At 46.2% G+C, this 16410-nt stretch overlaps 1 protein-coding gene across 7 annotated transcripts in view; it reads left to right on the forward strand.

Annotated features, from left to right (window-relative positions):
* The window catches only part of LOC135116147 (mucin-2-like), a 60728-nt gene that overhangs the window by 29744 nt on the left and 14574 nt on the right, over positions 1–16410 (forward strand). For 6 of the 7 annotated variants that reach the window (XM_064033391.1, XM_064033387.1, XM_064033393.1 and 3 more), the window contains one exon: positions 11977–12125. In XM_064033391.1, the coding sequence (XP_063889461.1) occupies positions 11977–12125 (149 nt within the window). Of the gene's footprint in view, positions 1–11976; positions 15357–16410 lie in introns of those variants that run through there. The other variant, XM_064033392.1, reaches the window with a different exon arrangement.

A 16410-nucleotide genomic window follows, 5' to 3' on the forward strand; every position in this document is an offset into this window, starting at 1 on the left:
CAACAAGCAGAGGGCCGTGAAGGGGATTTAGCGTGCGAGAGCGTGAAATACACAAGCATTTTGATTTTGATGCATTCAGTTTCATGTTCCAGGTGCGACACCAGTCAGATATACGTCTGAGATCCTCATTCAGGGATGTACTAACATCAAGACGTGAATTCGGTGACTCAACAGTAGCAACAAGTGTCACATCATCTGCATATCCGTAAATAGGATTGCTAGTGATTTGTAGTAGATCGGAAGTGTAGACATTGAACAGCAGAGATCCCAGTACGCTACCCTGGGGAACACCTGAGTGGACGCTGTACCAGTCACTGTAGCAACTATCAACGCACACACGGTGGGTGCGGTGGGTCAAAAATTGAGTCAAGATGGACAGTACCGGGCCACCGACACCAAAAGATTGCAGCTTCCTGAGAAGACCGGCATGGTTGACTCGGTCAAAAGCTGCAGAGAAATCAAGTTGGACTACCCTGGCTTCATGCCCACAGTCAAGAGCTTGCTGAATCTTATGAGAGATAGTGAGTAGCGCATCCGTAGTCCCTAGGTTCTTCCGATAAGCAAACTGATTAGCTGGTATCAAATGAGAGTGTTCAAGGTAACGAGAGAGATGACCAGAAATAACATGTTCAAAGATCTTAGAAAGTAACGGCGTGATAGAGATTGGTCTATAGTTGCTGGCATCAGATGATGGAGAGCCTTTAGGGATCGCTGTGATGTTCGCATTTCTCCAGCACATGGGGAAACTACCGGTCAGGATTAGGCGTCTGAAGACTGCACTCAGTTTGGGAGCAAGAACTGCAGCTGTTTCCTTCAGAAACATAGGAAACATCCCAAGCGGATCCGTGCCGCCATGGGAGTCGAGTGCTAAAAGTAGTCTCATGACTTCCTTAGACCTAAAAGCCAGTTTTGTCAAGACTGGCATGGCGGGAGGCAACTCGCTGGTGGGGGCTAGAGCTCGACAGAGCTTGGAGTCAAAGTGTTTCATCAGCAGATCAGCTTTGCCTTTTGGACTTGTGATCAGCTGTCCAGTATCAGAAAGCAGAGCAGGGAGAGATGGTCGCAAACCAAAGACAACTGACTTCAGCATGGACCACCACTTGTGCGGGTCAGATGCAGTGGATAGTTTTTCTTTCGCAGAGGTAAAATATTCGCTCTCAGCAGTCCTGTAGACTGCCGCACAGGAAGCTCTGGCAACAGTGTACGCATCCCAAGTTTCACGTGTCCTTAAGTGTGACCACCTGCGATAAGCCGCTTGCTTAGTGTCTCTAGCAGTACGACAATCAATGTTGAACCAGGCCTTGTCGTTGGAGCGCAAACAAACTTTCTTTACAGGAACCCTCCGAGAGATAATACGCTTCAGTTCCTCATTCAATGCTGAGACAGGATCAGGGTTGCTCAAGACCGGTCCTAGACGAATACGAGAAACGTCTTCTCTGACAGAGCTCCAATTAACGCGCCCCTTCAAGAAGACCTCTTTGGTGACTGTGTATGCAGGAATATTTTGTCTCAAGTTAAGTTGAATACTAATCGCAGAGTGATCTGATGTGCCAAGAGGTGCCATAGTGGTTACCTTGACTGTCTCTGGTACGTCGGTAAAGACAAGATCAAGCCGATTGCCAGCCAGATGTGTTGGACCCACAACTAACTGAGAACATCCAGAGACATTCGCAAAATCAAGAGCAGCACGACCATGGGAGTCAGTTGGAGAAACTGATTCAAGCCATTCACGGTGATGGGCATTATAATCACCAGCAAAAACAAAGGCTGCCTTTCGGTCCTCATCTTGAATCATTGCCATTGCCATTAACAAGCAGTCAAAGATAGTATCGTCACTGTCAGGGTTTCGGTAAGAGCCAAGGATGTAAAAATTCTGGAGTTGCGCACATACACGAATGACGACAGTTTCATGACAGGTACACTCGTATTTCGTTTTCCGATGAGCTGAGAAGCCTTCGCGAATGTGAACCGACATGCCACGTCTCCTTTTAGCTACACTGCGACGAATGAAAAGCGGCTTGCTGAACCTGGGAATCATGAGTTCGGAGTCATGTCGGTAGTCAGAAACGAGAGTCTCTGCGCAGATGATCACGTCATGACATTGGCTGACAACAGAAACGTCCTTAAGGTTGGCAAAGAGACCTCTGATGTTGGAGTACAAGACCCTACATGTATGACGACGTGATCTAACAGGGCCTGGATTTAATTCAACATCTCCACAGCGGAGCAGCAAAAGATGCGAATAGGGGTCAAGAGATAAGAAAACTAACATGGTCAATGAGAACGCCAGGGTCAATAAAATCAGTAAGGCAGTCAGAGGATGAATAAAATATAAACCCATAAAACTGAAAGTTAAAATAGCGGAACTACGAGGTCGAGCCTGGAGGTGCCGCCACACCAGGTAAGGCAATTATGTTCTGGAACCGCAAGTTCGCCATAATCAAGCGGACCCTGACAGTAGGGATGGCAAATAAAACTGCTGCCACCATACATCCCCTCATCCTGCCTGCACGACTTGAGATTGCAGAGAGGGGAAAACAGAGAAAGAGGATAGGAGTAAAACAGAAGATCAAAAGGTCACAAGCAAGAGAAAGAGAAAGACCTGATGTGTCACCCATCAGGGAAGGGAGGGTGGGAACTCCCTGGAAGACCGGGTGCACAGCTATGGCTGGGAGTCTGAATCCACCCTCAAAGATGGAAGGTAATGAGCAGGAGGAAAAGCAAGAAGCAGCTAGGGGAGAGTGAGGTTGCTGCATTCCTCATCCAGATAGAACTGTCCCCTACCCGGCGTGAAAATAGCTTGCAGATATACTACAAGCTATTTTAGGTAGTTACCTCTTGTCTGTCATTTAAAGAAAACAACAGACATTTGGCAATGGATGATGGGTGCCACCCACCAACCAACTAAAGTTGGTGGGTGGAAACGGAGTTGATGCATTAGGAGAAAAACATTGCAGCAATCGAGGGAGAGGAAGTTCAAGAGGCTGTGCAGGAAATGAGCAAAAGGAAAGCAGCAAGTTTGGATGATGTGCTGTAAAGTGCTTGAAAAGTGGTGAGGAGAGCATTTTGTTATTGTTGGTAAGGTTACTGAATGTGTGCCTTATTGGTGGCCAGGTGCTACAAGACTGGACAGTTGCATGTGTAGTTCCTTGATATAATGGAAAATGGGATAGACAGGAATTTAGTTTTCTGAGTGGTAGAAAATGTGTATGGTAGGGTGCTGATAAGGAGAATAAGAGAAGAAACAGAGAATGCCATCCAAGAGTAACAGCAAAGTTTTAGAAAGGAAAGAGGTTGTGTAGACCAGATTTTTGCAGTAAGGCAGTTGTAGGAAAATTTTTTTGGAAAGAAGTCATTTTGGCATTTGCAGACGTGGAGAAAACAATGATGCGATGGATAGGAAAGGCCTGTTAGATGATCAAAAAGTATGCAGAGTTGGAGGCAGCTTGCTGGAAGGAATAGCAGGGCATGTGTGAGGATTGGTGATGTTGTGAGTGAGTTCTCAGACAGAGTAGGTTTGCATGAAGGTTGTGTAATGTCGCTGTGGTTTTTCATTTTGTATCTGGATGGTGTAATAAAGGAATTGAAAATTAAGGTGTTAGGCAGAGGCCTGAGTTTGATCTGTGGGGAATCAGCTACTATTTGCTGATGGTACAGTTCTGGTGGCTGACTCAGAGAGGAAGCTGAAAAAGACTGGTGGAGGAGTTTGGATGTGTTTTAAGGAGAAGGAAGTTGAAAGTGAAGTTGGTTAAAATAAAGTAATGAAATGCTTGAGGGAGATACATTGTGAAAGGATTAATGTGAAATTGAATGGAGAGCTGCTGAAAGAGGTGGATTGTTTCAATTGTTTGAGATTGACACTTACATTGGACTTGAGAGTTGAGATGAAGGTGAAATCCTGAGTGAAAGAAACAAGAGTACTTGATGGACTGAAGGTGGACCAAAAGAGATCTTTAAACATACAACACTGGATGTGTGTGTTAAAAGAGGGTTATATGAGGGAATGGTGGTGCCCACTGTGATGTAGCTATGGTGCTGGAACATGGGACATGGAACATGGAAGTAGAGAAGAAATATTTAAATTTAATGGAAACAAAAGTGCTAGAGGAGTATGTGTGGAGTAACATAGAGGGACAGAATAAGAGAACTGGTGTTTTGAAAGAGTTGGCTGGACAGGCAGATTAGTGTGTGCAAATATGGTGTGGGCATATGGAGAGAAAGGAGGACAGAAGACAAGTAAAGAGATTAATAGTGTCAAATGTGCACAAAGGAAGGTTTCAGAGGATTGCCATGCCTGGAGTAGATCAGTTATTTGAAGAGAGGAATGACTGCAGTAAGCAAGACCAATTGCACATGGTAGAGATGAATGGAGAGCAGCAGTAGGGAGTGCATGAAAATGATGTGGTCGTATGAACCCCTGGAAAGGTGTGGGTACACTTGGTGGGGGCCATTGGTTTATGGATCCAGTTAGGGTGTGGGGCACTCCATAGGAAATGCCTTGGATCTGTTGTGGTCTCAGGATTGGAGTAGGTGTGTGGTGGGAATGGTTTCATTATGAAGAGATGGAGGTAAATTAGAGTGTGCTGTCAGGCCTTGCTATAGATGTATGTTGCCAGCTGTCCTATGCCTGAGCTCCTGGAATGTAGTATGGTAGTCCATGAGCCTTTCCCTTCCCACCAGGGATAAAAATGTGAATGATGTGTGTATGAGTGTGGTGCTTTTTCAGGCCCACCCTATGTGGGACTGCCAGTCTGGTTTATAGATAGATTAGTAGGTGACCTTTTTTGCACATGCATATTTACAAGATGCTTGATGTGTTATAAAAGTAAAATGTCTTTTCTTCTTTAATGTATGAAAAGTATTTCAGCAGTCATAACATATCTTAATACTTCTGTATTGAGATCTGCTTTGGACTTGGTAATGGAAGTTTTTAATAAGGACTGGTAGAAAGGATAAGATGTACATTGCCATTGTATTCAGAGGAAATAATAATAATATGCATAAATTTTATCCAGATACAGATAGCAATTTTTAATAGTCAGCTGAAGCTGTAGCGAAGGTGAAGTGCTACTTGGCCGCCCGGAAGTCGCTCAAGCGAGAAGTTTAGGCTCCCAACTACGACTCTTGGTCATAGCAGTGTTTAGTCCTTGTAGGGTAACATTTCCAGTGTCATAACTGTGTAGCTCTGGCAAAGGAAACTTAGCCTGGGTATTCTCTGTTTATTCAACAAAAACATGAACAATATATACAACAATTACTTAACACAACAAACGACACACACAAAATTATGGAAAAAGAGAGTGTATGTGTGTGTGTATGTCTGTGTGAAGAAAGGAGTAGTAAGATGTATTGAGAAGATGTGTAACACATGTGTCAAAGAGCGTGCACAGAATGTGATAAGTAAGAGAAATGTATAAAGTGATGAAAAAGATATGAAAGACAAAAGCCTGTGCAGTAGAGAGAGTGAAAACGGAAGGGTGAAAATAAAACAGAAAACGGAGTGCTAGGAGCAGTGACTTGTGTCCCGCTACAGTATTCCCCCCCTAGTGACGAGGTAGGAGGAACGTAACCGTCTTCTGGTGCCGAGTGGTGTTGGTGGCAACGTTCTGGCCGATGGTGTTGATGACGGCCGGGTCACTGTGAAGGAGGTAGGCAGGCTTGACTCGGTCGATGGAGATGGTGTCAGCCTTACCATCCTTGTCCACAGTGACCGTCTTTCTCCTCCTGCTCAGGACTTTGAAGGGGCCTTGGTAGGGCTGCTGCAGGGGCTTCTTCACAGCGTCAACCCTGATGAACACGTGCGTGCAAGTGTCCAGATCCTGGCTGACAAAAGTCTTGGAGGGAGACGTGCGAGGCTGGACAGGCTGCAGACGCTGCATGAAGTCAGAGAGGTTGGCAGCAAAGTCCTGAACGCTGCAAGGAGTAGAGCGAGGTGCAGGAGTTAGGAGTTCGCCAGGTAACCTAAGCTTGGTACCATAAACGAGCTCAGCGGAGGAGTGGTGTAGGTCTTCCTTTAGTGATGTCCGTATGCCAAGGAGGACGAGAGGAAGTGCCTGGGACCAATCTGCACGTGTGGCAGAGGCAGCTAAGGAAGACTTCAGCTGACGGTGGAATCTCTCAATGGTGCCGTTTGCCTGCGGGTGGTAACTGGGTGTCCTGAAGCGTTGGATGCCTAGTAGTGACATCACCTTGTACCACATACTGGACTCGAACTGGCTGCCACGGTCAGAAGTGAGGCTGAGAGGGACACCGAACCTGGAGATCCAAGTAGTGATGAAGGCACGTGCGACGGAGTCCGTTGTAATGTCAGCCAAAGGTGCAGCTTCCGGCCAGCGTGTGAAGCGGTCGACGCAGGTGAGAAGGTACCGGTAACCGTCAGAGTAGGGTAGTGGTCCAACGAGGTCGACATGCACGTGGTCGAACCGTGAAGAGACTGGAGTGAAGGCGGCCGCAGGAGAGCGTGTGTGTCGCCACACCTTGGAGGCTTGGCACTTGACACATGTGCGGGTCCACAGCCTGACGTCTTTGTTGATGCCAGACCAGATGAAGCGTGAGGTCATCATCTGCTGAGATGCTTGGATGCCAGGGTGGGAGAGGTCGTGCAGCTGACGAAAAACACGATACCGGTGGGTCTTCGGCAGGTAGGGCTGGCAGGAATCGGTGGAAGTGTCAGCGTAAACGTGCACTGTGGTTCCTGGGAGTTGTATCTTCTTCTTCTGTAGTGCGGGGTTGTCTTGGAGTTGCCGCAGCTCTTCATCATTGGCCTGGTCAGCAGCGATGGCAGTGTAGTCGATGGGAGAAGATGACACAGCAGAGATGTTGTGCGAGAGAGCATCAGCTGGGGCGTTGTGTTCACCTTTGACGTAGCGCAGATCCGTGGTGAACTGCGAGATGAAGTCAATGTGACGCAGTTGTCGCGGTGAACAGGAGGTCTTGATGTGCAGGGACTTCGAAGTGAGTGGCTTGTGGTCGGTGTATACATGGAAGTTGCGACCTTCCACGAAGTACCGGAAACGCTTGATGGCCTTGTAGACGGCGAGAAGTTCCCTGTCGTAAGTACTGTACTTGGATTCTGCCTTGTTAAATTTCTTTGAGAAGAAAGAGAGCGGTTTCCAACCTCCGTCGACATACTGCTGTAGAACTGCTCCGATGCCGATGTCAGAAGCGTCTGTGGCGATAGAGATGATGGCATCTGGGGCAAGGAAGCTGAGAGGTGAGACGGAGCTGAGAGCTTGTTTTGCCGCTGTGAAAGCTTCCTCAGTGGCTGGAGTCCAGACTAAGGAGATGGACTGTCCTCTCTTGCAAGGCTTGATCATCGCGTAGAGGGGCTGAAGAAGTAGTGAGCAGCTGGGGATGAAGCGGTTGTAGTAGTTCAGCATCCCCAGGAATTGCTTGATTTGGCGCAGTGTTGTAGGCTTGGGGAAGTTCTGGATGGACTCGCACTTTTCTTGCAGTGGAGTGATGCCTTCCAAGGAGACAGTGTGGCCAAGGAAGGTGATGGAGGGGACCCCAAACACAGACTTGTCGACGTTGACTTGCACCCCGTAGTCTTGCAAACGGGTGAGTACTTGCTGGAGGTGCTGTTGGTGCGTCTCTGCGTCAGGACTGGCGATGAGGAGGTCGTCGATGTACGCGAAGCAGAAGAGGAGACCTCGAAGGACTTCGTCAATGAAGCGTTGGAAGGTTTGAGCGGCATTCCTCAAACCAAAGGGCATCCTGACGTACTCGAACAATCCGAAGGGTGTGATGAGAGCAGTCTTCGGAATGTCCGCTGGATGGACGGGGATGTGGTGAAAAGCTTTCACAAGGTCGATCCTCGAGAAGTAGGTGCATCCGGAGAGCTGAGAAGAGAACTCCTGGATGTTAGGCACTGGGTACCTGTCCTCGACGGTGCGCGAGTTGAGAGCGCGGTAGTCTCCACATAGTCGTAGTTCGCCATTTTTCTTAGGCACGATATGGAGAGCGGAAGACTAGTTGCTGGAGCTGGGCCGTATGATGCCTTGCTGAATGAGGGACTCGAACTCTGCCTTAGCTTGTCTGGCGCGCTCTGGAACTAGGCGGCGGGCCTTGGCGTGGGTAGGAGGTCCCTTGGTCTCGATGTGGTGCGAGACGTGGTGTGTGACCGGCTTGCTGGCTGAGTACGGCTGCGTCAGCGTAGGGAAGGACTTCAGCAGGGAGGAGAACTGGTGGTCTGCCTTGACGAGGGAGATCTGTGTGCTATCACCATGAGTGACCTGTCCCTTTGTTGTGACTGAGGTGAGAGGATCGAGCAGCTTCCGACCCTTGATGTCCACTAGGAGACCGAAGTGTCGGAGAAAGTCAGCACCTAGAATTGGTTGCGTGACAGCTGCTACGTAGAACGTCCACTCGAAGGTACGGCAGAGGTTCAGGTGAAGTTGCAAGGTGCGTCGCTTGTACACAGGAATCTCCGTACCATTGGCGGCGTGAAGGTGAAGGAGGGGAGGCAACGTCCGGTCTACACCAGGGGCAGGGAGAATACTGACGTCTGCACCAGAGTCGATGAGGAACTTGGTCCGGGAGAGAGGGTCATACAACTTCAGTAGCGCAGACGAGGTGTCGCGAACACAATGCGCCGCTAGTGCTCGCTGTTGGGGTTTAAAGACTTGGCGAAGGTACAGGGAGCCTTACAATTTCTTGCGTCTTTCCCGAACTCTTCATGGTAGTAGCAGAAACTAGAAGTCTCCGGCGTCTTACTGTTTGAACGCTGGCGGCGCCGGAAGTGGTGTCTGGAGGAAGAACGCGAACGCGAGTATGAGCGTTCTCTGACCTCTCTCCGAAGATCTCTCACTTCAAGTATAAGCTGTGAGATGAGCTCAACAAGTTGCTTGGTACTGTCTTCTGCTGAGATGGAGGCTACGGAGTCGACGTCATCAGGCATTGTGCTGAGTGGACCACCACGTGACTGTGTAAAGTACACTACAGGCGTCGGAAAGTCCGGGAGCCACAGCGGTGAGGAGTGAAGGCGTGAGGCGCCGGTGTGACCGGGTGCCACAGCGGTGAGAGATGCTGAATTGGGGCAATGTCACTTCACTCACCACTGAACGAACTGTACGTTATCCTTGGCACTGCACTCACCACTGAACGAACTGTACGTTATCCTTGGCACCGCCCTGTAAGTAATCCACGGATGACAGTGTTAATCCTGGGCGATGGACCGTAGGTAATCCCCAATGAAGAGCTGTAGATGGAGGCGGGACGCGGCCAGTGGGAGGGCTCCAGGTAACAGCAGGAAACTGGAGGGGCCGGCAGAAGTTACGTGGAGGAGCGTCCGCGACTGGGAGAGACTGCTGGCCAGTGGCGAGGGCCAGCTGGAGAGTGCCGCGGGGGGGGGGGGGGCGGGCGCCGTGAGGGCGGCCGGGCGGCTGGGGGCGGCGTACAGGCGGCTGGGGGCGGCGTACGGCGGGGTGGCGGCCGGGCAGCGTCGGTGAAGTGGCGGGGGCTGGGGTCTGCTGCTGGAGGCGGCGACACCGGCGAAGGGGCAGCTGCCGGAAGATCCGCCCGTAGCCGACCGCGTCGCCTTGGCCAGGTGGTTGGAGGATAGCAGCAGGGTGGACTTGGCTGCTCACTCCGGAAAAACAACGGGGTCACCAATTGTAGCGAAGGTGAAGTGCTACTTGGCCGCCCGGAAGTCGCTCAAGCGAGAAGTTTAGGCTCCCAACTACGACTCTTGGTCATAGCAGTGTTTAGTCCTTGAAGGGTAACATTTCCAGTGTCATAACTGTGTAGCTCTGGCAAAGGAAACTTAGCCTGGGTATTCTCTGTTTATTCAACAAAAACATGAACAATATATACAACAATTACTTAACACAACAAACGACACACACAAAATTATGGAAAAAGAGAGTGTATGTGTGTGTGTATGTCTGTGTGAAGAAAGGAGTAGTAAGATGTATTGAGATGTGTAACACATGTGTCAAAGAGCGTGCACAGAATGTGATAAGTAAGAGAAATGTATAAAGTGATGAAAAAGATATGAAAGACAAAAGCCTGTGCAGTAGAGAGAGTGAAAACGGAAGGGTGAAAATAAAACAGAAAACAGAGTGCTAGGAGCGGTGACTTGTGTCCCGCTACAAAGCCTTACCTATGGCAGTGATGCACTCCTCTATCACATGCTTTAGGAGGTTCCTGGTAGTCTCTTCAGCCTTGCCATGCAGTCATTGCCTGAAAGGGAATAGCCTGATGCCGTATTTACCCTTGTAATACAGTCATAATTTGTTAAACTTCATTGTTACTTTTTAGCTCATGTTTTACACCTTATATTAGAGTTAATACAGGTGTATCAAGATTATACATGGAATTTGAAAAGTGTGGTTTACTTTGCTTATTTTAGCTGCCACTTGCAGATAACTGACTTGTGAAACATTCTTTTTATTCCAGTCTTGCTAAATACATTAGAATGTATTTAGTGTTTGTTTATTATAAGATCAAAATTGCATAATTCCAAAAAAATTGTGTTGAAGGTATGCAGGAAGATTGGACTGTTCTCAGAGTACTAGCCGTGGGAAAGAGCCAGAACCTCAAATATTCACAGAACTGGTTCTTTGGCCTGGCAGATATGTGGGAATCAGCACCAGAAGTGGTTCCTTGAGGAACTATGTTGAGTATTGGAACCACCAGCACATGCAATGAGTACCAAAGTGTAGATGGTCCCCAAGCTATGAACATCTGAAGATACAAACGAGAAGTCTGCCTCAGAAGAACTTCCAAGCCACCTGTAGCACCAAGATGAAGATCAAAAGGTGCCATGTTTACACTCCAGAGCACCACTACACTGCTGTGTTATGTTGTATGTAAGGACAAGACACACACTTGTGTGGTAGTGCTGCACCATTGTGTTATGCTTAATGTGAAGACAAAACACAATCACTTGTGTGGCAGTGGTGCACCACATTGTCATGCCAAATATGTGAACAAAACACTCACACAGTGCTAGGCTGTGTAACTGGCATAAATAAGCGTTTTCAGTGTTTTCAGTATCTCGACTTTCACGATCCTCAAGTTTAGTGCTATGATTTTGAAAAAAAAAAAAAAAAAAGAACTCAAGAGGGTTCTGTACACACAAAATAACACTACTGTGAAGACTCAAAAATAGCCTTCTGGATCCTAATATAAGTTGGGGAGTGTGTGTATTGGAGCTGCCAGTGTGTGACTTGACGGCTACCGGTGTGTAGCAGTTCCAGGACTCTTATAAAATACTCAGGCTTAGATGAGTGTGAAGAGATGTATCCCAGCATGCTGGGATGATTACCTACTCCCAAGAGGCAAGCCATTTGCATTACTCCTCAAACATCTTGTGTTTATGGTTATTTTCAATGCTGCATAACTAAATGCTTGTGAGACATGACTCATGAGGATGTGTAATACCTAGTCATAAGGAATAGTTAAGGTGGAACTGGCTCCCAGACCTGGAACTGGTTCCCAGCCAGCAGTGGTGGATCTGTTGGAACTGGCTCTGGAGACACAATACAATCCACGTGTGGTCATGTGTTCACCAGTGAGTTGCATCACATCAGTAGTATATATTCTGTTAGTAGTGTGAAATGATCCACAGGCGTCCATACAATTTTATGCTCCTAATGAACAATATGTATCTCCTGCATTGATGGCTTGTGTCAAATTGGTGTATTGAATGTTTTTCCTTCCACAGTGGGGGGAAGTCAGCTGTGCTGGCAACCACTGTGAATGTGTTAATTGTTGTGGCTGTGCTTTATCTGTAAACTCAGTCTGATAATTTGTCAAGCAAGTAGTCATGTACTTAGTCACCAAGATATTTATTAATTCAACTGAAAACAATGACGTTGTCAGTCAGTCAGGTATTTATGTATGATGCAAGTCATTACCGTATTAGCTTGATAATCAGACAGCCACTTACTCAGTCGTTGAGGTAATGGGGCATTCATTATCTCATTTGGTGTTTCAAGCTTCTCAGTACTAACTTCCTTCCTTGCTTTGCAGGAATCCAATCCGCCAAGGAGTGCATGTCGGCGACTGTTGCTCCAGCCTGGAACCAGCATCACCACCAGAAATTCCAAGACAGACAACAGAGACAACAAGGACTCGGCTGGCTGTGAGGAGGGTGCCACAGGGGACACCGCCTCTGATAGGTATGCTACACCACTATTGGCTGTTTGCCTTAACACGTGCAACAAAAAGTCCTTAAATGAATCAGTAGGGAGCAAGCAAAGCAGATCAAGAGTAGGGCAGAGCAAGCGTTCACATGTCAAGGACTGCAAAAAGTACACTCAGAAGTCCATCTCTCCCTTCTTCCTGAGACGAGCCAAGTAGCTGTTCTTTGCTCCTTGTATAAGCAGGTTAATTTTTATGTTAGTATGAGTAGAAATAGAGAGAGAGAGAGAGAGAGAGAGAGAGAGAGAGAGAGAGAGAGAGAGAGAGAGAGATTGTATGGACACAAATTTGGCTCATTTTTAAATTAATATACACTAAGGCAAGGAGAGAGAGAGAGAGAGAGAGAGAGAGAGAGAGAGAGAGAGAGTTTGTATGGACACAAATGGAAAATGTCTTAAAAAAACAAAGATGTTTGTAATATTTGTATGAGTCATTACAGTACCACAGAAAAAAGCAGCTCGGTGAAAGCTCAGTGAGTCACTACAGTATCACAAAGCAGCTCATTGAAATATGCAAGTTTTGGTTCACTACAGTATCCAAAGCAGCTCATTGAAATACACAAGTTTTGCATCACTACAGTACCTCAAAGCTTATTGTTTAGACAGAAATGGGAATGACAGCTTTGATGATGAATTGTAACTTGAATAATGCATTACAATTAAGTAGGTAGCTCAATAATGGTGTGACTATTCAACAAGTGCACGTTTTATTTATTGATTGAATTTTTTTAATGGTGTGTGTGTGTGTGTGTGTGTGTGTGTGTGTGTGTGTGTGTGTGTGTGTGTGTGTGTGTGTGTGTGTGTGTGTGTGTGTGTGTGTGTGTGTGTGTGCGCGCGCACCGGTGCATTTTAGCTTTTGCTTAAGTTATTTTACTAATTATAAATACAGAGCATCAGTGCTCTAGCTGTCCTGTTTCCTTGTGTGTGTGTGTGTGTGTGTGTGTGTGTGTGTGTGTGTGTGTGTGTGTGTGTGTGTGTGTGTGTGTGTGTGTGTGAGTTTGTACAGTAAACAAGTGGTGAGTATGCCAGTGTTGTGTTTGTCTTCTAGTGGAGTGACAGAATGCTTGTCTTACTCTCCATGCACAGTGATTGATTCCCCAGTGTGCTGAGAGAATACTGGGGCTTTTTGTGGGATAGTGGTACTGTTGTATTCACCTGTGGCTTGTGAATGGGTGCCATAAATGTTGAGTGGTTCATCCCCCTTGATGGAGTGTTGGAGGTGATGTGTTGGGAGGTGATGAAATCTCAGATGGCTTCATTGCCAGCAATTTCAGTGTTGAGTTGTCAGACCAAGACTCATTGTGAACATTTGAGTAATGCTTTTTCTAGAGATGAAATCTACTTGAGGGAGAAGTGACTTAAGTAAAACACAAAATTTTATAAAAATGCAACATAGACTTCATCCTTGTGAGCACATACATGTGTATGTGCCACCTGAAGCAGTAAATGTAGCACACAGCATCTTTGTATAGTTTATTTGTATATACACATCATGTACACTACACCTGTTTAAACAGTACACTTGTATGTATAGTCTGTTTATGAATGACTTTCAGACAATTATAGACAATTATTTGATTGCTTGAACATTTTGCTGAGTGTGGTGTCAGGTGACAGCAAGGGGTGGGGCCTTGACACATCATCACCCTGGACATGGGACATCACCCTGGGCATGGGACATCATCACTCTGGGCATGGGACATTATCACCCTAGACATGAGACATTATCACCCTGGACATGGGACACCACCCTAGGTATGGGGCATCATGCCCCTGGACATGGGACATCATGATCCTGGACATGGAACATCATCACGCTGGACTTGGAAAACTACCCTAGATGTGGGACATCATAATCCTGGGCATGTGACATTGTCACCCTGGGCATGGGACATCATCACTCTGGACATGGGACATCATCAGCCTGGATATGGGCCCCCATCATCACCCTGCACATGGGCCTGGCTTGGTAATATGACATCAACAAACTTGACAAGAAAAGTATCGCATTCAATTTGACAGTGGCAGTTTGTTTAAAGGTTTGCTTCTAAGGTATGTCTGACTATGAGGGACTGTATACTGATATAAGGTATCATGACTGTCATTACTGTTTGTTACAATGAGCCAACAACAGGATTAACAGTATTGACTTGTATTACTTTTCATGGATTTTCTAATACAACTTTTTATGGAATGTATAAAAAAGAGTAAAAGTAGAACTCAGCTTCTACCATTTCCAGAACAGTGTTAAGATCATTTGTTTTTGAGTTTTTTTTATTTTGAATCACAGAAAAGTTTAAGTTTAGTTTGGTGGTTTCAGAATTGTGTCAGTTCGATATTCACTTGTTGAGCATCATGTCGTTGCTGACAACCTCTGGCATTGCCTTCACTATTATTGCAGCTCTCTTGCATCATCCTCAAATGTACAGTGGTCTTCCTTATTCTGCTCATTGTCATGATCACTGCACCATTGTTAATACTTAAGATCACTATCATTAGTGCTACCTTTATCATCACCATAATAATTCACCATAATGAAGTCTCTGCTTTCAGGTTTACGCATTATTATCACTCAAAACCACTACCATAAGAGTTATTCTGTTTAGTAATGCCATGTCAGAGTTAGTAATAACTGAACAAAAGCTACCCTCAAGATCATCACAGTAGTATCATTATCTGTTAACAAGTTTCTTTCCTGTGATCTGTCATCAGTGATCTGTGTCACCAGTATTGCATGTGATTTTGCTGTGTGTGTGTGTGTGTGTGTGTGTGTGTGTGTGTGTGTGTGTGCGTGCGTGCGTGCGTGCGTGCGTGCGTGCGTGCGTGCGTGCGTGCGTGTGTTCGTGCGTGCGTGCATGCATGCGTGCGTGCGTGCGTGTGTGTGCCTGGTTGTAACTATGGCAAAAGAACTTCGTACTGTTTTGTCTCCATGACTACTTTGTAATCCAACTTTTTATTAAAACCATGAATGCTCCTCGCCAGGACCACATTCTCTTCAAATTGTTCCAGACCTCTGTGCTTTTTTTTTTTTTGGAAAATAGATGAAATAAAGATGAAAATTTAACTATACCTGTACTGAGGAGAGTTGATGTAACAGGAAGGGGAGGAGAGATGGTGTAAGAGGAAGGGAAGGAGGAGAGATGTTATTGTTTGGAAAGAGAATCCCATCCACAGGTCATTGATTTTGCCATAATAAAGAGCTCAGCAAGATTCATAATATTTTCATTTTATTTTTCTTATTCCCATGTTCACTTTATGTGGAGCACTGGGTGCTGGAAAGGAGCTGAAAGGTGACCTGGCAGCCATAGCAATACTGTACTGCTGTGGGAAATCAAATAAAGAAATAAGTGAGGAAACAAGTGTTTAAAGACAGTCTCTACTCTTCTCCATATTTGTCCCAAGGTCACCAAGATTTAGAACCAGATCAGAGAATGTTGTGTGATCTGCACCAAACTATGATCTGGCAAATCCAAACCAGTGCGTGTGACATATGATCCTCCTGGTGCACAGTTGCCACCTCTCCAACTGTCAAACTAACATCTGTTTGACCCACTTGCACTGTTTCTTGAGAGATGGTAGTTTGGTCAACTTATCATTCCCTTCATGATGCTTGCGTGCACATTCTAGCCACCGTATGCTCATTCACTTGTGTTGCTGCTGCTGTCAGAGTTCTGACCTTTGAAATACCAGTAAGAACTTTCATTATTCTTTCCTCTTTGAAAATACTAATTTATTTTATTATATTATCCTTTGCTTGACTGTGTACAGTAGGGGACATAACAACAGACTTGATTTGTTCCATTGTACCATTCATTATGGCAAATGTGCATTATAGCAGAAAAAAATTTATTGGTTCTCTCTCTCTCTCTCTCTCTCTCTCTCTCTCTCTCTCTCTCTCTCTCTCTCTCTCTCTCTCTCTCTCTCTCTCTCTCTCTCTCTCTCTCTCTCTCTCTCTCTCTCTCTCTCTCTCTCTCTCTCTCTCTCTCTCTCTCTCTCTGTGTGTGTGTGTGTGTGTGTGTGTGTGAAAGTAGGAACAATCCTAAAGACTGCTAAACAGAATGAGGGATTGAAAATGAAGATGGAATTACGTATATGAGAATGAGAGTGAAAAACAATGAAGTTAAAATAACATGAAATGAGAGAGAGAGAGAGAGAGAGAGAGAGAGAGAGAGAGAGAGAGAGAGAGGGGGGGGGGGGGGATGGAGGGGCTCACTCCTTTGCCCCTTACTTCTGACAGATAAGGGGGAGAGGAGGTGATAGGGAG

The sequence above is a fragment of the Scylla paramamosain genome, chromosome 30 (genome assembly GCF_035594125.1).
Source record: "Scylla paramamosain isolate STU-SP2022 chromosome 30, ASM3559412v1, whole genome shotgun sequence".
Lineage (NCBI taxonomy): Eukaryota > Metazoa > Arthropoda > Malacostraca > Decapoda > Portunidae > Scylla > Scylla paramamosain.